This window comes from Camelina sativa, chromosome 13, assembly GCF_000633955.1.
Source record: "Camelina sativa cultivar DH55 chromosome 13, Cs, whole genome shotgun sequence".
Classification (NCBI taxonomy): domain Eukaryota; kingdom Viridiplantae; phylum Streptophyta; class Magnoliopsida; order Brassicales; family Brassicaceae; genus Camelina; species Camelina sativa.
In genome coordinates, this window is record NC_025697.1 from 271640 (window position 1) to 295061 (window position 23422).

The 23422-nt window shown below is 38.0% G+C and overlaps 8 protein-coding genes across 9 annotated transcripts; 4 read left to right on the forward strand and 4 right to left on the reverse strand.

Annotated features, from left to right (window-relative positions):
* LOC104734174 (mRNA-capping enzyme-like) lies at positions 41-4400 on the reverse strand. Its single transcript, XM_010453700.2, has 15 exons — positions 4021-4400; positions 3791-3917; positions 3549-3700; positions 3373-3456; positions 3223-3285; positions 2940-3074; positions 2636-2842; positions 2141-2260; positions 1873-1922; positions 1581-1743; positions 1357-1491; positions 1049-1156; positions 870-968; positions 404-712; positions 41-293 (listed from the first exon to the last, which is right to left on the reverse strand). Exons 1-15 carry the CDS (start codon positions 4129-4131, stop codon positions 168-170), a joined length of 1989 nt encoding a protein of 662 aa, XP_010452002.1. The 5' UTR covers positions 4132-4400; the 3' UTR covers positions 41-167.
* LOC104734175 lies at positions 4607-6392 on the reverse strand. Its single transcript, XM_010453701.2, has 6 exons — positions 5906-6392; positions 5737-5819; positions 5594-5646; positions 5377-5433; positions 4906-5254; positions 4607-4807 (listed from the first exon to the last, which is right to left on the reverse strand). The coding sequence occupies exons 1-6, from the start codon at positions 6087-6089 to the stop codon at positions 4796-4798; spliced, it is 738 nt and encodes a 245-aa protein (XP_010452003.1). The 5' UTR covers positions 6090-6392; the 3' UTR covers positions 4607-4795.
* On the reverse strand, positions 7461-8594 carry LOC109128305 (F-box protein At1g30790-like). The gene has a single exon (XM_019234427.1). The coding sequence runs from the start codon at positions 8592-8594 to the stop codon at positions 7461-7463; it is 1134 nt and encodes a 377-aa protein (XP_019089972.1).
* LOC104734176 (uncharacterized serine-rich protein C215.13-like) lies at positions 9385-11985 on the forward strand. The gene is made up of 5 exons (XM_010453702.1): positions 9385-9452; positions 9548-9662; positions 10185-10272; positions 10378-11409; positions 11555-11985. Exons 1-5 carry the CDS (start codon positions 9410-9412, stop codon positions 11741-11743), a joined length of 1467 nt encoding a protein of 488 aa, XP_010452004.1. The 5' UTR covers positions 9385-9409; the 3' UTR covers positions 11744-11985.
* LOC104734180 (RNA polymerase II C-terminal domain phosphatase-like 2) lies at positions 12363-17088 on the forward strand. The gene is made up of 14 exons (XM_010453705.2): positions 12363-12817; positions 12904-13374; positions 13563-13773; positions 14066-14223; positions 14321-14391; positions 14466-14571; positions 14663-14755; positions 14894-15026; positions 15136-15467; positions 15543-15594; positions 15819-15952; positions 16032-16085; positions 16178-16274; positions 16383-17088. Exons 1-14 carry the CDS (start codon positions 12551-12553, stop codon positions 16532-16534), a joined length of 2331 nt encoding a protein of 776 aa, XP_010452007.1. The 5' UTR covers positions 12363-12550; the 3' UTR covers positions 16535-17088.
* LOC104734179 lies at positions 17283-19602 on the reverse strand. 2 transcript variants are annotated; one of them, XM_010453704.2, is made up of 4 exons: positions 19210-19594; positions 18908-19084; positions 18278-18799; positions 17283-17952 (listed from the first exon to the last, which is right to left on the reverse strand). In XM_010453704.2, exons 1-4 carry the CDS (start codon positions 19429-19431, stop codon positions 17704-17706), a joined length of 1170 nt encoding a protein of 389 aa, XP_010452006.1. In that variant the 5' UTR covers positions 19432-19594; the 3' UTR covers positions 17283-17703. The 2 variants fall into 2 exon arrangements, with proteins under 2 accessions (XP_010452006.1, XP_019090601.1); XM_019235056.1 differs by having other exon boundaries at positions 17861-17952; positions 18301-18799; positions 19210-19602.
* On the forward strand, positions 20779-21869 carry LOC104734178 (uncharacterized protein At4g19900-like; the record flags this gene model as incomplete). Its single annotated transcript, XM_019234852.1, has 1 exon — positions 20779-21869. A coding segment is annotated over exon 1 (927 nt), but the record flags the coding sequence as incomplete, so codon positions are not given.
* LOC109128472 (lactosylceramide 4-alpha-galactosyltransferase-like) lies at positions 21877-22995 on the forward strand. The gene has a single exon (XM_019234851.1). It carries the CDS (start codon positions 21887-21889, stop codon positions 22853-22855), a length of 969 nt encoding a protein of 322 aa, XP_019090396.1. The 5' UTR covers positions 21877-21886; the 3' UTR covers positions 22856-22995.

The window sequence follows — 23422 nt, forward strand, 5'->3', positions numbered from 1 at the left end:
TACCTAGATTGATGGATTTGGTTATTGACTAAAACAAAACAAAGCAAATTGATTTAGCTATATTATAACGTATGAGAGAAGTAAAACCTGTTAACCAATGTACCCCAAAACCATGCATTATAAATTAGTTCTACGATTGTAAAAGCAACACTAAGGATATAATATCTCTACTTGCGGCGTGCGACCTGACTATCGTTTCGTATGCGGTCAGCGTACATTGGGAGACGGATGATCTCTTTTATCTCCTGAAGCAACACCTCCTCAGTGATGTTATCATTTATACTCTTTATCACCTATTTTGTTTTCACAACACAATTAAACAACATCACATTTTTCGCTGAGAAATCATATAGGGAGTCCATTTGACAAAAGCCATACGTTAAATTTAACCCATTCAACTGACCTTCCGAGCAGTGTTGATATCATTTGGTGTCGTTTTGTCAACTCTGATCCGCATGCTAACCCAAACTTTCTTATCCTTATCCCATGAACACTCTACAATCTTCCCGTTGTAACTTGACAGGTCCGAATCATCTCTAAACTCAACCACGTATCCTCCCATAAGCTTTTTCTTCCCTCTTTCATGCAAGAAGAGGAAACCACGCCCCTCATCCTCACCCATCTCGAACAGAAAGTCTACTGAGTTCATTTCTGCATACTTCCACTTCAATAGACCTTTATGAGTTCGTGGAACATAAGGATCGTCCCAACCCTGATACTCCATAAAACCAAACGCAAGTCAAGCTCAAGTAATGCAATCCTCCTACTTTCTCCAGGAAAAAGATAATACTAATCTCATAAAATCGTATCCGTCTGCATCCAGGAACAAATATCTACTCAGACCTAGAATATAAACATCCCTTGGTTACCTGAAATATCAGACCATCTGCTTCATGCGAAAGCGATGGAATGGTAGTCTTCAAAAGCTTCTCAACAGTAGAAAGTAACCAAAAACCCTTCATCCGTACCTGGGCAACAACAATAATTTTACCAACAATTTATACAAAGGAGAAGGAAAATATGGAGTGGGACAGAGAATGCAACTCACCGCAAAAGGCTCAAGGTCATATCTGTAGCAATGACTTCTAAGCTTCTCAGCTCCACGAGGTCCGATCACCTCACGCACAAACATGTTCCATCTCTCACAAAAAGTCCGCTGGTACATGTTTAAATCAACTGTAAGTTATCTTTAGTATCTATAATACGTGACAATGGTTGATACTAAGTAAAAACGACAGAGGCATATTGGAAAACAACCTCGGACATAGTCTCGGTTAGATAAATACTGAATGCTAAGTTCACGTGATAATGAACTCATTCCAAGGAAAATAATAATAAGGGAACGACAGTTCCAACCTCTACAACTGATTCGCCGTTGATTGCTACCATATCATATACGAGGTACCTCCTCCTCGCTTGTTCACCTGTCGGGGTATCTATGACCATCTCTCCATCAAGCAAAGTGTAGTGATGCACTTTATCAGACATCCCCTACCACCCAAAACCAAATACGTCAGGGAATTCACAAGTTTTAGATATCGACACAAAAGGCCTAAAAGCAATGACAGAAAACTACTCACTCCATTTGAGAGCTTACAGGGAAAACGCATCTGTACCCTCCGAAACTTAAAGCTCCTGTCTATCAGGTAGCACCCATCTATAGTTAAGAGCATCATATAACGTGTTCCATCTGCCTTCCATGTTGCATAATAATATCGCTGTCTCAAAAGTTGTAAACTCTCCCTGTGTATGCAAAAACCGTAAGATTTAACTACATTGAGAAACTACGACTAATGAACCTCTGAAATTCGGAACATAAACTTGCTAAATCCTCTTTGTACGCAATACCAAAAGTAGAGCAGAGAGTCATACCTGTCTAAAGATACAGGGTGCGAACCTGGGAACTGCATACATCCTCTTCCCTGGATCAGAGAAGTTTTAATCCATTATATGATTAAAGATCACATTATAATACTCACTGAAGCTTTCTATTATTGCATTAGTCTCAACAAACATTTAGCATGAATTTTAATGAAGCATACACGCAGGAAACAACATTAGGCTAAACATTATAATATTCCATAAGAGAGTATATAGAGAGAAAAACTAAGAATAACAAATAAGCAGTTCAAACTCATACCCCGGTTTTCATCATAAGCATCTTATAACAGAATTGCCGGTAAGCTTCCTCCTGATAATGGGGTATTTCATCACCCAAAATGTCATCATTCGACATCTTCACATTCTCCTGATTGATTTCCTGAAACAATGAAACAGTAAAGAAAGACAATATCAGCAACAGACCCATTAGATAACTCAAGCAATATGAGATCGACACTTTATGGACTTTGTCAGCTATGAAAGACTCAACTGCACCCATCAATATGCACACAAAGATAATCTTAATACAGTATATCTTTTTTAGATGATACCGTTATTTACCAGGATCACGAAGAAGTAAAAATGACCTAGAAACAAAAGTAATGAAGCTAAAATAAGATTATGAGCTCTGTTTTACCAAGAGCAAGAGCTTAACAATGCATGCAGGATATTCATTCTAACGGATATTTCTGTAAATGAGTGTTTAAACTCAAGATCTTAATAAACAATAAGCACTTGTTTGCACCACGCTTACTTGAACAGGGTCAGGCGGAGTATCATCATCATCATCATCTTGAACAGCTTCACCATTAAGATCAAGCTCGGTAGACCTCTTCCATTCAGGAGTTGGTGGGCAAGTAACACTCTCAGGCTTTATTTCGTGATAAAAAGTGTATAAAGCATCAATATAATCCGCTTTATAAATCCCAGGTGGGCGGGCATCAGAAAACATTTTCAATGCCTGCCAAAGGCCACACAGATGTAAGAATCTTCATTCTAAACAGGAAAGGATCAATACAACGAGTACACAAGTACAAATATGAAAGAAAGAATTGAACCTGTGTAACGTTCATCGTTGGCGTAGAGCGCATAAGATAATGAACTATCATAAACCCTGTCCGATTATGCCCATGAGTACAGTGGACGAGGATGTATTTCTTTGCGTGTTTTTGATTAAGGATGAAATGAATAACCTGAAGACAGTATCCTCAAATGAGCTACCAACAGTAGATAAGTTTGTGCATCAATTCAAACTCAGCTCAAGAGGAGATTTTATACTTCAAGTGAATTGACTTTTCTTTTTGTCAGTCAAGAAGAGCACTGAACTTAGGAAACATGTACCTCGTTGACAAAGTTGTTTACAGAAACGCTATCTGGCACAGCATCACGACCCCTGCATGCGATCTACAACAGGAAAAAGAAGATAAAGCAATCAGCTAATGCTGGTGCAGATGATACAAACAACAACAGCAAAAGTATTCGATGAATCACCTTAACATGCTTGATGCCATCCTTCTTTAATTCTAACGTAGGATAGTAACGAGTAGTATTAGTAAGATCAATCACTAGACCAAGCTGAAAAATAAAAACCCATGACTTTAGAGAGTTGCATAGCAAATAAACAAAAGATTGATACATGCTAAAGGGAAACAAAAACAAAAACATACCTTTCGTCCATTAATTCTCTGGTTACGGACCACCTGTTTAAAAGAGTATCTTTTGCCAGGAGGAACATGTTCGTTGTAAGATTCACTAAGAGGAACCTTTGAAGGAATAATGCATCCTATCTCTAGCCCAAAACCAGGACAATCTAGCCAACCTGTATTGCAAAAAAACAACATACTTTTATGAAACCAATGAACCTTGTATTAACGTTTGAGGAAGTAACAGACGCTGTAATAATGAAAACCTTGAGGGATCTTGGTTTGGTCATAGACTCTAGTATCTCTGTTGTGATAAGACTGATCACGGAAGACAGGCTGAGAGTTTCGGGTTGGCCTGTCAAATCTCATTCGTTTCCTTCTTTCTTCCCGCTCCTATTATCACACACCAAAAGATAACAACGTAATCTATTAGAAATAGAGAGTCTAATGTGAGTGTGGCTGTGATAATAAATGGATTTGGGTAAATGTAAAGTACCCGTCTTGCGATCTCAACAGCAGATTCAATTCGATCTTCAAGACGTCTCTTAAAGGGTTCATCGTCATCTTCGGGTTGGGGTGAAGCATTAAGGTCCATCGCAGCAATCATTCAAATGTCAATCGCAAAAACAAAGATCCCAATTCCCAATCGGCTTCTCTGTAATCCAATTGCAAAGAGATGGATACAATTTCGTTTATCCGAGGAAATTATAGGCAGTAGGAGAATCAGAACTAAAACTAATTCCCGAAACCTAGAAGGAGGCGATGATGATGATGATGGCTAAGGAGATTATAAGAGATTAACCAAAGTCGTACCCTTTTATTTATAGATAGATATTTGAGAATTTAATCTTTGTCGGAGTCGAACCACGCAGATCTCACATTAACCACCACCGGCTAATTTGAGAAAGTGACAAGCTCATTTGGTTTTAGGTTCAAATTCAATTCACTGGAAGTTACAGTAATTTGACTAATTTCTACTTAAGTTTTGAGAAAGTCACAAGTCATTTACTTTCAATACCAATCCCCTTTTATTTTAGTACTGATTTGTTTTGTTAAAACTTGCAATAATATTTCTCTCATCATTTTCAAAAACTGCTTGGTGTAACGGGATTTCCTGTTTTTGACATTACACATCATGTTTTTAAGAAAAAAATAGTCACATAGTACATACAACGAGAATTAAAAGTCTCCATCCTCAAGTTTTCACAACATTCTTGTCACTTCTCTGATTTCATCTCACCTAAAGCACACTTCAGGACACGAGACTCTCTTCAAGTAGATACCTATAGCATAAGAGTCAAGTAGAGTGTGAGTGAAACCAATAAACATAGAGTGCAAGATAAGGTACACTTAGAGAAAAGTCAGAATAAGTGATTCATACCTTCTTTGATTTGGCATAGCTGACATATATTGTTCTGCCATGATGGAATGTCCCATCCAACTTGATTGCTTCAGAGGCTCCTTCAGGAGTTACAAACTCAACAAAACCATCGCCTCTACTCCTTCCCGTTGGATCTCTCCTGATTTTGCAAAAATGAACTTCCCCACAATGTTGGAAGATGTCTCTTAAGCCAGCTTCTTCCAATTCATATAGAAAGTTACTAACATAGCAGATGGATTTCCTCTCCATCCCTTCCCTTATTTCTTCCCGTCTATTTTCTACCCAGACTCTTCTCGGAAATGTTGGCAAAGGGGGTCCTTGTGACATAGGGGGTCCTTGATCTGGGAACCTGCAAAAACGGAAATTGTGATTTTATCAAAACTATTCAGAACAACACATGACATGCATTAAAACGGGGCATTCATATTACAATTAAAACATCTTTCAAATAGTCCAAAAGCATGATCTTACAATTGATACGTGGGGTAGCTTTGTAGGGGCACAAAAGCTTGTAATCCAGTTCCAGTTCTACACAATGTTATCCAAAAGAAACAGATTAGAGTACAATATTACATGGATCATTCTATCATCAAATTTCCTTGTTTTCTTCCTAAAAGGATATAGAGAATCTCATCATTGATCTAATGAAAAAAGGAAGTAAGAATTAAGAAGGGTTTGCAAAACCTACAATGGCGTCGTCGTCGTCATCATCTGATTACTAACCACTCTCGCAGGGATTGCCTGTGAAAACAAGAAGAGGGGTAATGTAAAGACAAAGAAGAAGAGGTAAGGGGTAAAGAAATGATAAAGAAAGAAGAAGACGAAACGTGCCTCCTCGGGAAAAGACTTTAAAGAGATGTGTATTTTTCCAACATCGAGGGCTTGTAGATTCCGAACCACACTTACAACTTCAGCTGCAATGGAGGAGAGGCGATAAATTCAGAGATTGTAAGTGAAACAAGTTAACAAAAGCAGAAACTTGGACAAATTTGAAAAAAACCTTCGACTTTGCTGTTGTAAATCAAAGTAGCTCGTCGAAGCGAGTTGTTCATGGCATCTCGGTGAGGCGTTACAGACGCTAGAGATGTCTTTCGCTCTTTATCAAAGAAGTCGAACAAGGCCGATTCCGAGATGTGGCTACCGAAGCCCCATACATAGACCGGAGTCTGTTGTTCCTCCACCATTCTTGTGCTCGTGATCTTGGTAAAGGGAAGAAGAATTGTAAAGGAAGGTGTTTGTTCTTTGGACGAAGAGGGAATTTGAAGAAGAACAAAATTGGAAGAGATAGAGAAGTCATGGCTCTTTGAAAAAGGTTTTTATACTTAGAGGGAGGATTGAATCAAGATTCAAGAATCAAGAAACAGAAAAATCTCAGTTGCTAAAGATCGAAAGAACTGTGTTTCGTCTTCAGACACAGAGAAGAGAAGAGGGTTTTTTTGGAGATTTAGGGATTTCACAAGCGAGTGTGAGAGAGATCGATTGATACGAGCTCGGGCTTAAAAGGGTTTTTTAAAGAATCTTATTATTTTTGTCTATATATTTATTTTAGAAAACCATTTTACGTGAAAAGTCCACTAGACTATTAGGATTAAGGCTTTGGAAGCGACTTCAAGGATGCGGGTTCGACACCCTTCGTGATAGATTTGTTGAGTATTTTTTTATTTTCCACCAAATTTTTTAATTTTCGGCGGCTTCGAGCCATCAAATTTTTCAGGCATTTAAATCATACAGTATATGGCTATGATTCAATCATTTTTCCAATTTGCCTTAAACAAACATAAAGCATATTTATTAGTCTTAACAAACAAATAAATACTAAAAATCCCAGATTATTTAAACACTTTTTTATTATTATAACCCTTGAAATCAATGTGGGAAACGCATCATCGTGTTCGTGTATGACTTTTTTTTTTTTAATTACCAGCAAGGTTAACGGCGCGAGTCTAACCAAATTCCTTATATATGAAATAATATATACTTAAAATGAGAAATATGAACAGTGTGTTTCGACATAATAAACACGTCAACGTTTCTACAAAAACTTTCTGGAATTTGGAAAAGAGTTTAAAATTTTATTTGTAACTTTTTAGTTATATATTATGTTTAATTCGTCTGTTGTACTCTTTGTTTTGTCGCCGTGTTCTTAGATATACTAACCCTCGAGTCTCGTAAAATCGACTTCTCTAATCCATCGTCTCAAACGTCAACCATTTTTTTTTTTTTTAACAACAACGTCAAACCTTAACATTCGTCTTATAAACCTAAAATTCTATAAAACCACATGTGTTAAACGTTTTTGTCAACAATATGGAATCGGTCGATTTTGCCGGAAAGCTAATAACAAAAAGACTAGGCATACTACTTCGGGCATTGTGAAGTAGAAAACTAGGCATACTATTTTTTTTATTTTTCTTCATATTGCTAAGTCTGTATCACACTGACTACGTCGGTTACGACAAATACAAGCCAGAGAGAACCATGTTTGTTGAAAGGAATTTCAAATGCAACTGGTGCAGTAATTAGAAGTTGAAAACGCATTAAAACACCGTCTCAAATTACAATGATACAGTAGTATCAACATGGTTTGCGAAAAAAAAAGCTAGAGGATATGGTTTAGTAATAGGAATTTCGTAAACGACTTTCCTAACAGTCCTCTTCTCCAAGCTAAGATGCCATGTGGAACCAAGTTCACCTTCCGGTGTGAAAACAATATCACCGTCATGAATGCCCAACACGGAGTGGGAAGTTCTCATATAATCTTTAGAGTAACTTTGTGTCCAAGGTAAATGAAAAACTTTCGACGACCATTCCTCCTTGTCTTCCAAGATGCAAAACTCAACTGTGCAGTCCATTTTGACACGAGATATAAAAGCTAACTTCCCTTGAAAGTCTATTAGCTTAGACACCCAGCAGAGATGATCATTGGTTTTCACAAGACTGAATACTTCAGTGTTGAGGTCAAAAGTCACAACATGCGTAGTAATAGTAGGATGGTGACGACTTGGGGTCCATGAGTAAGCTTTAAAGTATAAAACGCCATTTATGCATATACCACCCTGGCCACACGTGTGGGCACTCGTAACGGGATAAAGTTGAGGAGGCATGCCTTGTATCTTTCTCCACATGTTACCATCTTGTCCCACCGTCAAAACCCAAAACTGCAGATACGTACTTGGGCGTGCATTTAGGTATTCCCATATGCACAATACTTTGAACTGATCAAATATTGGGTCGTATCCTAAAACCAGTAACTCTGTCAAGTTGTCTCTTTCCACCAACATTATGTTTTGAGGTAAGCCTATGGTTTGTCTCGTGGCTGGGTTACATATAAAAAGTTGATTATGTCCAATTGCGCACAACATCAAACCACGGACCGGAGGAGACGTGAAAGATACATCAACTCCTCCACGGAATGTCATATCATGTCGGGTTGGGGCTATAGCACAAGTCGATCGATGAGGCGCTGAGAAGAAAACAAGCGTGTTAGTTTTAAAGCAGCGGAAAAAAAACAAGAGACGTGATCGACTCGAGGAACAAGACAAGCATGAGTCGACAAAGTTTCGACTATGGATTATCCTTGAAAACTCTTTCGATAAACACTTAAACTTCATAAGGCTCTTCACGGGCATCCTTGAGAGTATCTCTACCACGAGATCCATATGGATCCACATTCTTTCATCCTCTTCCATCTCCATAAGTTAGGTTGCAATATTAATTATGGTCGTATTATTCAGAACATAAATTATTTGAACGACTTGTGAGACTTTCCCTTATCTACAAACCAGTAGATATACATCAATATTCCTTAAACTTATATAAGGAAGATTCACATTTATCTCGACAACAATTATATATTGAAAATAAAAACTAATTCAATATTGGACGTAGGCATGGGACGTGGTTGGTGATTCTTTAATTTTGTTTTGTATATCTTATTATAAAATATTTGATGATATATCCTCTTGCTCTGTGTTATCCGCAGTTTTCTTCGTTTTTTTCATCTTTGCATTTTTTTCCTTCTAAATATATAATTAATTAATTTTATGCTTTTAATAATATCTAATCAAATTTAATAACATCATTACCATTTATTCCAGAAATGTACTGTAGATTGAGAAGTAATAATGTATTTGCCTTTTTTGTAAATAATAATAAAGATATAACATACCAACTGTAATAATATCGTTGACAAAAAAAACTCTTAATATTTAGCTGTCGAAGTAGAAAAATCTCTTGATAATAGCCAAAATACATCAATATAACTAGAGACAATATTACTTTCTTTATTTTAAAAATAGAATAATAAATATTACTTTCTTATATATCATTTGTAGGTTGTTTACAGTTTATTAAGAAATCTGACATTTTTAAATAAGAGAAGAAGAAAAAACACGGAAAAGAACATCTTCACCACTCTCTCTATCCATCATCAAGAATTCAATTTAAAAAATGTCCTAAAATGTTGACCCAAGACGAAGATGAAGAGCTTATTTTGTTCCTGGAGATGCGTCGTCACGAGAAAGGTCACCGACCTATGCTTCTAATGGGTCCGTGTTCGTATATATACCAATAGCTAGGTCCAATACTGTATATTTGTTTACGTGTTAATACGTCGTCGGATTTTTTTATTTCTTTTTGGCAGGATCTGATCATAAAAGTAGCCGGACGACGACGATGTCGTCTCGACAGTACTCTCTCCGAACAACCGCCGCCGATATCTTCCTTTATTCCGAGAACGAGAAGTCCGATTATGAATGGTACGTAATATAATGTCCCCCCCNTAATATCCCCCCTCCCTTTAATTGTGTTTATGATTTCTCAAAGTCTGATCATGATTTCTATAAAATTCCTTGTAAACATATCCTTTTTTTTTGTTACATTTTGCATCAAAATATTTGTACTTCCAATATCAAAGTGAATTTGATCAATTTTCTAAGACATTCTTGCTAAACTCTAGTGTGTGATCTCTGATGTCTGGTCTTGTTCAGCTGATTTGTACGCATTCTAAAACGTCTCACTCGTGCCTAAAAAGTCCTTTTGCATGAAATAACCATTGCATAAAACAAACTTTTCGATCACTTTTCCTTATGTTTATATATCTTAATTACAACCTTAATTAGTTTTAGTTTAATTTTTTTTTATAATCTCTAAATACTTTCTAAACTTCGCCCTTTTGTCAATGTTCCATTTGGCATGTCTCAAATACAGCCATGAGTTAGACAATTATCAGCAAAAACCGATTTATATATTTGTTGATTGTTCATATTGTTCCGGACCAGGCTGGTTACGCCGCCAGGCTCACCGACTAGAAGCGTAACGAACCAACTCGACTCACCCTACGGAGACCGGATGACTCTTATATCTCGGGTACGGACTCAGTATATATGTCTCATGGTCTCGCCATTCTCTTGGATTTGCGGTACAGTACTCTTCTTCATCATCTCTCATTGTTTTTTTTCTTTCTACGTACAGTTAGAGAACTACAGCAAAGAAGAGAGGGACAACGTACCACCCAAGACCCAAAAGACGTCGTTGCACAATTCCTCCTCTGTTTCTGGAATCAGAAGACCATCGTCCTCTAGTAGCTCAAGGTCAACGAGTAGACCTTCCTCACCATCCAGAAGGTCTACTCCAGCCAAAAGGCCATCAACGCCAACCTCAAGTGCCACCTCAACATCTGCACGTGGCTCATTAACCTCGTCTTCTGCTACTAGTAGCTCAAGCTCAACGACCAGAAGACCTTCTTCAAGCTCTGGAACCTCACGTGTTACCTTAACCGCTGCACGTGCCACCAGGCCCGCCACCTCAACCGGCCAACAAACTACTTGTTCAGCCACCTCTACTCGATCCAATAACCGGCCGATGTCGGCGCCTAATTCAAAACCGAGATCGAGGTCAAGCACTCCAACTCGCCGTCCATCTACTCCGTCAGGTTCATCGACTGTATTGAGAACTAAACCGGTGAGTAAACCGGCCTTGTCACAAGGAGCTTCTGCGATCGTGAGATCAAGGCCATGGGAACCTTACGAGATGCCTGGATTCTCTCTAGAGGCGCCGTCGAATCTTAGAACTAAGTTACCGGATAGGCCACAAACCGCTTCAAGTGTCAGAAGCAGAGCATTTGGTGCGTCTAATAGTTCAAGATCAGCGTCCATAGAACGCGAGGTTTCAAGGAGACAGTCTTGTTCGCCTTCTAGAAGCCGGGCTCCGAACAGTGCTCCGAGTGGAAACGTAAATGGTGCTGTTCCTTTGTCACGTGGACGACGAGCAAAGACTACGCACGATGATGGTGGGTTGACAAGTCATGTAGCTAAGGGGAATCAAAAGATGGAGAGAGTTGTAAATGTGAGAAAGCTTGCTCCACCGCGAGTGACAGAAACCAGAGGCAGAGGACTCGGTGGTGATGGTGGCTCCTCCGCTGGGAAGTCGAGCTCGGGATCTGATGGTTTTGGGTTTGGGAGAAACCTATCTAAAAGCTCCATCGACTTGGCCTTGAGACACATGGTACGGTAACATATATGTTATGAAATGAAAAGATTTTAAAAGGGACATATATGTCAACCATGCATGATGTATTATTTAGACGACTTTCAACTTTCGAACATTTCTTCGAGAGTACTTTTGTAATGGTGTCTCTATGTGATAATAGGATGTTAGACAAGGAAGCATGGCGGGGAATTTCCGACCGTCAGTGACGAAAACACCGGCGACGTCATCGTACAGTGTGAGATCATGTAGAAACCGGCCGGTGAGCAGCAGCGGGAGCTCGGAATCGAGTGTCAACATTTTGTGCTTAGACGGTAGCGACGACAATCTCAGCGACATCAGTTATTCTTAAAGTAACCCATGAATCTCTGTCTTGGTGCAGAAAGATACTAATGATCATCAGGTCTTATTAGAGGCTCAAGTATTAGAATGCCCATGAATTTTGGTTTGTATATTACTATATTGATTTTTGAACATAAAAATACTGTATCTTGATAATAATGATACAAATTGTATGTAGTGTTGTCGTAATTGTTACTCACAAGTCACAACTCACAAACTTAATCTGTGTGTTTTTTTGTTTTGTTTACTTTGTTTTTGTTTAGTACGGTGCCACATTTTACTATATAGTTGTAAAAAACAATGATCCCAAACATTCGAAGTCAACAAAAGTTGTCTCTCTGTTTCTTTTGCGTCAAAATAAAATTATACAAGAATTCTTTAGCAACAAAAATAATAATTTTCACATGTTGACAAAAAAGGAATAATCATCGTATATTTTAATTCGATTAATTGAGAACGATGATTTAACGGCTGACATGCGATGCTGGTAGAAACAGGATAACGCATCTAACGCCACGTGTAACAAAGTCTCAGGTATCTTCGTAATTTACATGAAAGCCCCTTCGTCTCTCTCGCCTATAAATATCTTAGAGCCTCTCTTCTTCCTTTTCTCTTGTTGAATAAAAAAAAAAAATCAAGGGACCCAGAAAAACCCTCTTTAGCGGAGAAAAAAAAAAGAAAAAAAAAAAAGAGAGTAGCGAAATTGAGAGAAGTTGAATCTGCAATATTTGTTGTCACGCATTTTTCTCAGGAAACTGTTACTTTCACTACCTTTAGATTTGTTCTTCACAAAGTCCGAATTTGTCGAAATTGGACGATGAATCGTTTAGGTCATAAATCTGTGGTTTATAACGGGGATTCGCGTTTGGGAGAACTTGATGTCTCTTCTTCAGGTCATGAATTCCGATTCCCTAACGATGAGATTCGAATCCACCATCTATCTCCGCCTGGCGAGAGGTGTCTTCCCCTCGCGATTCTTCAGACGATTGCTTCTTTTTCCGTTAGATGCAAGCTTGAGTCATCCGCTCCGGTCAAACCTCCAGAGTTAATGCATCTTCACGCTCTCTGTTTCCATGAATTAAAGGTAGGTTTCCTTTTCGAATTGTTTCCGATTTGGTTGGAGCGTTTTCGGTAGCTTGAATTTTGATGATTTTTGGTGATTTTACACAGACTGCTGTGGTTTTGCTTGGCGATGAGGAGATTCATTTAGTGGCTATGCCAAGTAAGGAGAAGAAGTTCCCGTGCTTTTGGTGTTTCTCGGTTCCTTCAGGTCTTTATGATTCCTGTTTAAAGATGCTCAACACTCGGTGTCTGTCAATTGTGTTTGATCTCGATGAAACTTTGATTGTTGCAAATACCATGAAGTCCTTTGAGGATAGGATCGAGGCTCTTAAAGCTTGGATTTCACGAGAGATTGATCCTGTCAGGATTAATGGAATGTCCGCTGAACTTAAAAGGTATATGGATGATAGGATGCTGCTCAAGCAGTATATTGATAATGACTATGCCTTTGATAACGGAGTTTTGTTAAAGGCTCAGCCTGAGGAGGTCCGCCCAACTTCTGATGGTCTCGAGAAAGTTTTTAGACCCGTGATTAGATTGCCCGAAAAGAATACTGTGCTTACTAGGATTAATCCAGAGGTTAGAAGATCTCTCTCTCTCTCTTGTGGTTGTATTTATTCATTTCATCTTATCTGATTCGTTTTTGGGCTTATCCTTTCTGGAATGTGATAGGATAAGGTCGTTTTAGTGTACATGAGTAATCTGGTTTTTATGTTTTGGGAATAACCAAGTTTTTTTTCTCCTATCTGGGGTTATTTCTGATGCAGATCCGTGACACTAGTGTGCTTGTAAAGCTGAGGCCAGCGTGGGAAGAATTAAGAAGCTATTTGACTGCAAAACTTAGGAAACGTTTTGAAGTTTACGTTTGTACCATGGCTGAAAGGGATTATGCTTTGGAAATGTGGAGACTTCTTGATCCGGAAGCTCATTTAATAAGTCTCAAGGAGCTTCGAGATCGTATTGTATGCGTTAAACCAGGTCAAACCCATCTCTGGCTTCTTTGATTCCCTTGATCTTTGTTTTTGGTACATAAGTGTTTTGCTCCCATTGATGCAGCTTTCTGAGTTCTGTTTTGTTATCTCTTTCATTACTGTTTTTGTGGTGAATTGTTATATATAGTTTGCCTCTTCTGCCTTCCCTCTCTAGTGCCTGATCTGATTTGTTGACCTCTTAGTTTTAAGTATTAAGGACCTGACTATCTGCCTCTGTATCTCTGTGAAACTCACACTAACAATTTTTTTTAATTTTTTTCTTGCTCTTTGCGTTGCAGACGCCAAGAAATCGTTGTTAAGTGTCTTCAATGGTGGCGTTTGTCATCCAAAAATGGCAATGGTCATTGATGACCGTATTAAGGTTTGGGAGGAAAAGGATCAACCACGGGTTCATGCTGTCCCTGCATATCTCCCTTATTATGCTCCACAAGCAGAGGCATGTCGTTACTCTTGCATTAAGCTGTGAATTAAATCCTGTATCGCTTCATTTTCCATGTGTGTATCTAACCTTTCTCTTATACCCATTTTATCAGACAGCCCTTCTCGTTCCAATTCTTTGCGTAGCAAGAAATGTTGCATGCAATGTCAGAGGTTACTTTTTCAAGTAAGTTATCTTGTTTTTGTTTATGTAATGAAATCATGCTGGTTGTTCTTACTACTTCCGGACATTTATGGCAGGGAATTTGATGAGAGTTTGATGAATAGTATATCTTTGGTTTACTATGAAGATGATGTAAAAAATTTACCTCCACCACCGGATGTGAGCAACTATGTCGTTATAGAGGTACCTGCACTTAGAATTTTATCATTGTTAATTGATTGTACAAAATTCTTGCTCCAACTACAATATGCAATCTAGCTATATCTGTCTGTAGGATCCTGGCTTTGCCGCAAATGGAAATATAACAGCTCCTCCAATGATGGAAGGAATGTGTGGGGGTGAAGTGGAACGCAGACTAAACCAAGCGGTCAGTAAAATAATATAAGAAAAGTAGATACAAAATTTGGGATAAGGCGATCTTTAAGTAAAAATATGTTTTGGTGCAAAGCTTAATTTCCTGTTGTAATCTGATTTAAAATTGACTTTTTAATTTCTTGGTGAGAAGGCTGCAGCCGATCATTCTACTCTTCCTGCCACAAGTAACGCTGAGCTAAAACCTGAAACCCCCAAGCCGCAGATAGCAGTCATACCAAATAATTCTAGCACGACAACTGCAGCAGCATTGTTACCTTCGCATAGTACGAACTTTTGACTTTATACAACTTCGAGTTTGGAATTGTACAGTTATTTTGCACGTTAATGTTTGTTTCTGAGATTCTCTGTGTTTTGTCGTCAATCACAATCTAGAACCTAGTTTGCTTGGAGCTCCTAGACGGGATGGCTTCACTTTTTCTGATTGTGGAAGACCCCTTATGATGAGGCCTGGTGTCGATATAAGGAACCAAAACTTTAATCAACCGCCCATTCTGGCTAAAATTCCTATGCAGCCACCTTCGTCTTCTATGCAGCCACCTTCGTCTTCTATGCATTCTCAGGGTGGTAGGTTGGTGGATGATGAGAATAGACCTTCTTTTCCTGGTCGACCTTCAGGAGTTTATCCAAGTCAATTTCCTCATGGAATACAAGGTTCTGCTCCTGTTGCTTCATTCACACACCCTTCTCACTTGAGGAGTGAAGAGGTTAGTTTTGCATTCTAAGTATCTCTCTTTTGACTTCAAAGTATGAGTATCTACGGTCTGAGAATTTTCATGCAGGTGTCAACGGATGATGACCTGAAAAGGCAAAATCCTTCACGTCAAACAGCAGGTATGTTATAGTTTCAACACTAATGTAGTCAAGCTGATACTAAGGTATATTAGATTGTTGAATTTCTCGCCTCCGCTGGTTTTCAGTGTAGTGCTCTTAGATATTGATTTAGGATAAGATAATTATTGGTTTCCACACCTGATGTATATGTCTACTTGCTGAATCTGTCATAACAAGGTGGAATAATACCTTTTAATATTGGCACTTGTTCAAACTATTTGCAGAGGGTGGATTATCCCAGAGTCATTTGGTATCAAATGGTAGAGAACATCATACAGATGGTGGAAAGAATAATGGCGGGCAGTCTCATTTATTTGTGAGTGCGCTGCAAGAGATTGGAAGAAGATGCGGTTCAAAGGTGCATACTCACATAACCACGCAAGCTATTCCTTTTCCTGTTTTCATGGATTTTGACTAATTCATGTACAATTTTGCAGGTGGAGTTTAGGACTGTGATGAGTACCAACAAAGAGTTACAGTTTTCGGTTGAGGTAAGATGGATCAGCTTGTTTAAGTATTTTTGTCTCATGTTAACTTCACTTTCCTTTTTCTTGTTTTTAATTGCTGTTGTTAATTTACGTAGGTTTTGTTCACGGGTGAGAAGATAGGCATTGGGATGGCAAAAACTAAGAAAGATGCACATCAACAAGCGGCTGAGAATGCTCTTCGAAGTTTGGCTGGTAAAATTTCTTTATTTGTGGATCTATTCACCACTTGTTTTTGGTCCTCTGTGTAGCGAGTACATTTGGTTACAGACTGGTCAATCTTCTTTGTGTTGCTTTATGCAGAAAAGTATGTTGCACATGTATCACCTCTATCTAAAGAAACAGAGAAAGATCCAAGAAATGACGAGAATGGATTTTTGTGGGAAAGCGATGAAGTTGTACCAAATGAAGGACTTGAAGAGAAAGCACCTAAAGAAAGCATTCCTCAGTTGTGAGTTTTGTCGCCAATGCCAAATATGGGTTGAAAGAGTGATGTGGGGAAGAAGCCATTAGGTAAATATTCCTTACCGGTGTGAGAAACCTATAAAGGCAAAGATCTAAAAGGTAACGAAGTGCCAAATAAGGGACTTTTTGATTATGAAAATATATAGCCTATCCCCTTGAGAGCTAGTAGTCTCATGACTCTTGTTGTTTTGGTTACTATAGAGTTTTGAGAAGGTGAATATGAAACCTTGCACCCAAGGCTCCGCCGGAATTAGGTTTATGTTTGGTATAGGTGATTGTATATTATTTTTAGTATAAGGTGATGGTTTTTTTGTTGTTGTTGTTGTTGGTTCATAAGAGCAGCATTACAAGGGATTTATGTAGTTTGATTTAGAATTCTTTAGTTTGTAGCTCATAGCCTCAATACTGTATGGCTAAACCAAACTTCACAATACCCATAGTCATAGTTCATTTTATAAATGACCGTATGTTCCTACAGGGGTCGTTTGTAATTTGATTGAAGAATTGGTACAGTCTATTAAATTTATCGCCGCTACCCACTGAATTCTACCAACAAGATACTGCATATGGTTTTATGGAAATTTCGATTATATATTGGGCTTAAATTGCACATGACACTCCTCGAGGTTTACAAAAATGTTTTAAGGAAAAAAAGAGGTGCTCCTAAACGTACGGCGTTGGCACCTTGGCCCTTCTCGAAGAGCACCACAAGTTCAAAACGATAAACCATAAAAGAAATGTACAACAACTAGATCTTCTATAAAAGATTAATATACACATTTTGTGATAATCATGATCATCATCATTTGTGTAGGAAATTGGAATTGTAAGACCAATCATATGATAATCATGATCGCCATCATTAATGTAACAACAACAATACAATTGGATCCACATGATATATGTACTAAACACTAGCACTCCATTCTTTCCTCATCTCTCTGTCAAAACCATTTGATCATACATATATACAAAGACAACACTACATGAATTCAATCTACTATCAATTCTCATAGATACAAAACGTAAAGATGAGCAGAAAGAAGAAGGCAGCGCACCTTTTAAGAACAATTTTGACTATCTGTCTGAAACCATGGGAGAATCATCTTCTTGAGGCTCTTTTTCCGGTGAATGTATGCACTCAAAACTTTTTTTGTGTTTAGAAAAGTCTGAAGTTGCTTAGAAGCTTGCGAAGTGTTCTACGTCCCCATTGGATATCATTCTCTAAAAGCATATCCGGCGTTCCAAGCGGCTCTGTCTCTAGCCGCTGCTGCTCTTCCTCTACTACATTGTATTGCCTCTGATCTACACTTTTCACTGCTTCTAGCTCCGATTTGTCCAATAATGAAATCGCTTTTACTTTCTCTTTCTTGATTATTTCTCCTTTGGTTTCTTGCTTCTTATCTACCTGCAAATAGCTTTCTCCATTCATTAAATAAGACAATAAGGCCATTTACAGCTGAAAATCATATTGCTGGAGAATGAACTAACAGTCTTAAAGTACAGAGTCTTAGATTAGCTTAAAGACATAGTTAAAGAAACTTTTATTTTTAATCAACTGGGGCAACTAATATACAGTGTATCAATGAAAGAAGAACAGTCTTATTCTACAAAAAAAACATGATGTCTTAAAGCATCAACATGCATAGATTTCATTACCATCTACAGCCGTGTGTAGATTTTATAGAAAAAACAAAAACATGAAAATTTAAGAACTTATCAGGTTATATTACCTCCAGGAACGTTTCTGCTTTACCTTCGTTAATAACTTCCATATCTTCATTTTCCAATTCAGACAGAGAAACCAATCCAGGGACCAAAACTGGACTTTCTTCCTCGGTAAACATGGCTTCGCTGGTCACATCCCGAGCAGTCAAAGCTCCATTAGAAGATTCCATAGTTTTCTCACTTAGTATATCTGCAGACTCATCACTTACGTATCCCGCATTCTCTACAACTACTACTGAAGAGTTTTGGTGTACAGTAGTACCAAACACTTCATCCACCTCTTCTCTAATGGTGTCAACCCTCACGCTTTGCTTAGGGTGAGTGATACTGTCTTCTTGATTGAATGGCACATAATCTTCCTCAATCATCATCTGGAGATCAGCATTATCCCAGTTTTCACATATCCTGATTGTTTTATTAGTTTCCCAGGTCTCAAGAGACCGGTTTGGACCTGGTTGCCACAAGATCTCCCCAGTCTGCGCCTTTAGTATGAACTTGAACTCAACCAATCTTCCAACAGGCATATCCTAAGTAGAAAGAAGAAATCACATCAGAGTATTGCTAACACACATTCAATGATTCAAGTATCTAAAACTCTTACAGAACCTACATGTAACAACAACATAGATGCATACCAGGTCTAAGGTCCAGACATTCCCATCTGACCAGTTCAGTGGCAAGGCAGTTTCTGGATCCCAGAGGCCACCAAACACAGGATCATCACCAAGAATGAAAAAATGTTCACCAAAGACACACTCTTTCCGCAATTGGAACCTTACACGAACCTTTTTTGTAAGAGCTTCTTCGTTCACCTATAAACACAATTATAAATCTGTATGAAGACAGAGCATAAAGTAACTGTAGAGGAGAACACAAACATAAAAACGAAAGACCAATGGGAAATTGAATGATAAAGCTAAGAGTTATAATTAATTACCTGAGAATCCTTAATCGAAGAAAAACGAAGCCGAATTGGCTTAAGAGTCCTGCGCTGAGCAGAATCTAAACGTAAAAACTTGAAGTGATGAAACGTTTTCCATGGAACACAAGGGAAGATCTCTGTCCCACAGCGAAAAATTCGTGGATGAGAATCTTCGAGAAGGATCTTAGATGGAGAAGAAGAAGAAGAAGTTAGGGTTCCAATGCCAATCATCTTCATCAGAAAGAGTTCTTGTCTTGGTTCAAAAGAGAAGAGACATCATTAGTTGAGTTAGGGAGATTTGTATTTAGGAAAGCAAAGCATAAGTCCACGTGGCATATCTCTGTGATCGTTGGAGTTCTCTTTTATTATACTGACAGGTCGGTGCTCACCCGCATTTATTTTGTACCGTCCGATTTACGCGATTGTTTCCCACGTGACTGTAACGAATTTTCTTGGATCCTGCGTAACAGTTAGTAAACAAAACAAAAAAAAAGCCCATGGGCCAAATTAATGGATTCATTGTCATTAATTTTGACTTCAGTGGGGAAAACTAAAAAAAAGACTTGTTTGTTTTTCTCCTCTCAGCTCCACCACAGTGCTTGTTTCATTTCTAGCTTTAGATCGTTGTCTATGTCAATGAACAGCTTGGAATGATCATCGGAGGAACAATACAACGAACTTATACGGCTGCATAATTTGCATCTCTCTAGTTGTGACTTGTTGTTGTTGTTGTTGAGCTGATATTATCAAATCATCAATAATGAGATTAATGAAAGTAATGTGATATAGGTTGTCAAGGTCAAAATGCTTACATATACCTTGACAAGTCGTGTGTAGGAAACTGATTATGCATATACCAATCAAGCAACTTCGCTATAAAAAAATAAACAAAGCTAACCGAGTCATATATTCGAGTTTGGACCTCTCGTTATTTGGCTTATTGCATATTTCAAATGTATTTGATATTTAAATTGGTTAGTCAATCGTAAATGGCAGCGTCTTATTCATTAATTCAAAATAATATCAAAAGTTAAAACCTAACAAACATAGTTTAACTAGTATATTGTAAAATAATAACCTTATGAAAGCTAGAAAGATTGAAGAGATACCTAGACAATTTGTCCTACAAGATAACTGGATTTTTAAATACACACGTCTTTTTCCAAAATCATGTTGCAACAACCAAATTAACAATACTATCACTGATTTAAAATTCAAACAGATATATCAATTCGATATAAATCAGTACTTTTCAAAAGAAGATAAAAAAAAGTAAGGAGAAATACATATCGAATTTATTGTTATTATCTTCCGTGTTAGCAAAAAGTTTACCAATAAGGCAATAATTGATACGTTCGTAATATTGAATGACAAATAAAGTTTATGTAGTCTTCATATGAAACAGTTCTTGATATGTATATAGTAGTACTACTGTAGTAGTTTTTTGCGTTTCATCACTTCAAGATAACCCCAAATAATTGAAAAGAACAAAAAAATACATTTACAGAAGACTTAATTTTCCCAATATTTCGTTTCACCAATATTAATTGTTTAATATGTCAAAGATGTCTACGTCGTGTACGTTCTTAACTTTTCAAAACTAGACAGCCCTCCAAAGGCAAGAAACATGGTCAAAACAAGAGATAAAACAAACAGACACACATAGAACTCAAAAGTGTTCTCTTTCTCATCTATCTAAAGTTTTCTTTTTCTTTTCTGGTTTCCAATTCAGTTCTGCTTTTTTTTTCATGGATCATGATATAGAGAAGAGACTCACAGTAATGATTGATCACAGACGGCTAAACCAATCTGCATCATCACCACTTTTCACTGTGTTTTCGATCACTTTTATAGCTCTGATCTTGGTTACAACGTTGGTTCGGATGTCTAATTTCTCGATGCAACTGCGGAGTGATGATTACTCAGAGGTGAAGATAGAGATCAAAAGAGTGATTCCACACTTACCTCTAAGCTCTGAGAAGGATGGTGAAAGGAAAAATCCGATCAAGCAAAAATATACACAACAAACGATGCAATCTCCTAATCTGAAAACCAAAGAGAAACTCCAAGTTATTGAGACTTTTAGTGGAGATAACTTGTCTGAGAAGTTTCAAAAGAGGGTTATTGAGTTTGTCGGTGATGGATGTGAAGTCAACTTCGTCATGACATGGATATCATCAGCAGAGTTCTTCGGCAAAAGAGAGGTATTAGCTATTGAAAGTGTCTTTAAGTCTCATCCTCGTGGTTGCTTAATGATCCTATCCGCAACCTTGGATTCTCCTCAAGGTTATACAATCTTCAAACCGTTTCTCGATCGTGGTTACAAAGTTCTTGCAGTCACACCGGATTTGTCTTTTCTACTCAAAGGAACCGCGGGAAAATCATGGCTCGAGGAAATAAAGACTGGTAAAACAGACCCCGGGAAGATACCTTTAGCTCAGAATCTCTCAAACCTCATGAGGCTTGCTTACTTGTACAAATATGGAGGTGTTTACTTAGACACAGACATGATTGTTCTGAAAAGCTTCAAAGGTCTTAGAAACGTGATTGGAGCACAAACTCTTGATCCTTCGTCGAAAAATTGGACAAGATTGAACAACGCGGTACTAATATTCGACAAGAAACATCCTCTGTTACTCAAATTCATCGAAGAATTCGCTAACACTTTCAACGNAAATATACACAACAAACGATGCAATCTCCTAATCTGAAAACCAAAGAGAAACTCCAAGTTATTGAGACTTTTAGTGGAGATAACTTGTCTGAGAAGTTTCAAAAGAGGGTTATTGAGTTTGTCGGTGATGGATGTGAAGTCAACTTCGTCATGACATGGATATCATCAGCAGAGTTCTTCGGCAAAAGAGAGGTATTAGCTATTGAAAGTGTCTTTAAGTCTCATCCTCGTGGTTGCTTAATGATCCTATCCGCAACCTTGGATTCTCCTCAAGGTTATACAATCTTCAAACCGTTTCTCGATCGTGGTTACAAAGTTCTTGCAGTCACACCGGATTTGTCTTTTCTACTCAAAGGAACCGCGGGAAAATCATGGCTCGAGGAAATAAAGACTGGTAAAACAGACCCCGGGAAGATACCTTTAGCTCAGAATCTCTCAAACCTCATGAGGCTTGCTTACTTGTACAAATATGGAGGTGTTTACTTAGACACAGACATGATTGTTCTGAAAAGCTTCAAAGGTCTTAGAAACGTGATTGGAGCACAAACTCTTGATCCTTCGTCGAAAAATTGGACAAGATTGAACAACGCGGTACTAATATTCGACAAGAAACATCCTCTGTTACTCAAATTCATCGAAGAATTCGCTAACACTTTCAACGGAAACATATGGGGATACAATGGACCGTACCTTGTTTCTCGAGTGGCTAGAGCCGTGGAAGGTTCTAGTGGCTATAACTTCACCGTCATGCGACCTTCTGCTTTCTATTCGGTAAACTGGCTCGAGATTAAGAAGTTGTTCAGAGTGGCTAAAACAGAGAAAGACTCGAGATGGGTCAAAGTCAAGCTTCTTCATATGCGGAGGAGCGGCTATGGTTTGCATCTGTGGAATAAGTTTAGCAAGAAGTATGAAATTGAACAAGGAAGTGCCATGTGGAAATTGGTTTCAGAGAACTGCATCATCTGTGACACTAGTTCTGCATCATAATTCACTGTTTCAATTTGTTCCATTAGTTTACACACACACTGTTGATAACTTGTTGTTGATAAATGATAAAGAATTTAAAAACCTTCACGTCTTATTTAAAGCCCAATAAGAAGTAAACAAATCGCCTTCGCTTTAAAGCCTAATATTTTTACATTGGGCCTATATAAGCCTGCTAGGTTTCACATCAAGAACCCTAACACTTTTTTTTTTCTTTTTTTTGACAACAGAACCCTAACACTTGTATTCTAAAATTCCAAAGTTGCTTTTCATACTTTGCCTTGCCATAAGAAATTTCAAAATTGGGCGAAATAAAAAGAACCGAGTACTATTGTCCTGGGGAGTCAAATATGACAGATTGGCTGATTGATTAAAATGATAACCATTTTGTCAGCATCCAGTTGTTTTCTACCAGTTTAGGAAGACATATTAGTCTTGTCATAAAACTTGAAAATTAGCACGTGACAAACACCAAAAGGCACCAGCTCGCTACGCTAATCACNCAAACCGTTTCTCGATCGTGGTTACAAAGTTCTTGCAGTCACACCGGATTTGTCTTTTCTACTCAAA

Excerpts from the sequence above, each read along its gene's own strand:
- LOC104734174 (XM_010453700.2), bottom strand. The coding sequence starts at position 4,131 with ATGATTGCTGCGATGGACCTTAATGCTTCACCCCAACCCGAAGATGAC. Across the intron at positions 3,918-4,020 it reads CTGTTGAGATCGCAAGACGG|GAGCGGGAAGAAAGAAGGAA; the intron begins GTACTTTACATT and ends GTGTGATAATAG. Across the intron at positions 2,843-2,939 it reads CAACGATGAACGTTACACAG|GCATTGAAAATGTTTTCTGA; the intron begins GTTCAATTCTTT and ends GGCCTTTGGCAG.
- LOC104734175 (XM_010453701.2), bottom strand. The coding sequence starts at position 6,089 with ATGGTGGAGGAACAACAGACTCCGGTCTATGTATGGGGCTTCGGTAGC. Across the intron at positions 5,434-5,593 it reads ATGACGACGACGACGCCATT|AACTGGAACTGGATTACAAG; the intron begins GTAGGTTTTGCA and ends AACATTGTGTAG. Across the intron at positions 5,255-5,376 it reads AGCTACCCCACGTATCAATT|GTTCCCAGATCAAGGACCCC; the intron begins GTAAGATCATGC and ends CCGTTTTTGCAG.
- LOC109128305 (XM_019234427.1), bottom strand. The coding sequence starts at position 8,594 with ATGGAAGAGGATGAAAGAATGTGGATCCATATGGATCTCGTGGTAGAG.
- LOC104734176 (XM_010453702.1), top strand. The coding sequence starts at position 9,410 with ATGCGTCGTCACGAGAAAGGTCACCGACCTATGCTTCTAATGG. Across the intron at positions 9,663-10,184 it reads GAGAAGTCCGATTATGAATG|GCTGGTTACGCCGCCAGGCT; the intron begins GTACGTAATATA and ends GTTCCGGACCAG. Across the intron at positions 11,410-11,554 it reads ACTTGGCCTTGAGACACATG|GATGTTAGACAAGGAAGCAT; the intron begins GTACGGTAACAT and ends ATGTGATAATAG.
- LOC104734180 (XM_010453705.2), top strand. The coding sequence starts at position 12,551 with ATGAATCGTTTAGGTCATAAATCTGTGGTTTATAACGGGGATTCGCGT. Across the intron at positions 16,086-16,177 it reads AGTTACAGTTTTCGGTTGAG|GTTTTGTTCACGGGTGAGAA; the intron begins GTAAGATGGATC and ends TAATTTACGTAG. Across the intron at positions 16,275-16,382 it reads TGCTCTTCGAAGTTTGGCTG|AAAAGTATGTTGCACATGTA; the intron begins GTAAAATTTCTT and ends TGCTTTATGCAG.
- LOC104734179 (XM_010453704.2), bottom strand. The coding sequence starts at position 19,431 with ATGAAGATGATTGGCATTGGAACCCTAACTTCTTCTTCTTCTTCTCCA. Across the intron at positions 19,085-19,209 it reads CTTCGATTAAGGATTCTCAG|GTGAACGAAGAAGCTCTTAC; the intron begins GTAATTAATTAT and ends TTGTGTTTATAG. Across the intron at positions 18,800-18,907 it reads ATGTCTGGACCTTAGACCTG|GATATGCCTGTTGGAAGATT; the intron begins GTATGCATCTAT and ends CTTTCTACTTAG.
- LOC109128472 (XM_019234851.1), top strand. The coding sequence starts at position 21,887 with ATGCAATCTCCTAATCTGAAAACCAAAGAGAAACTCCAAGTTATTGAG.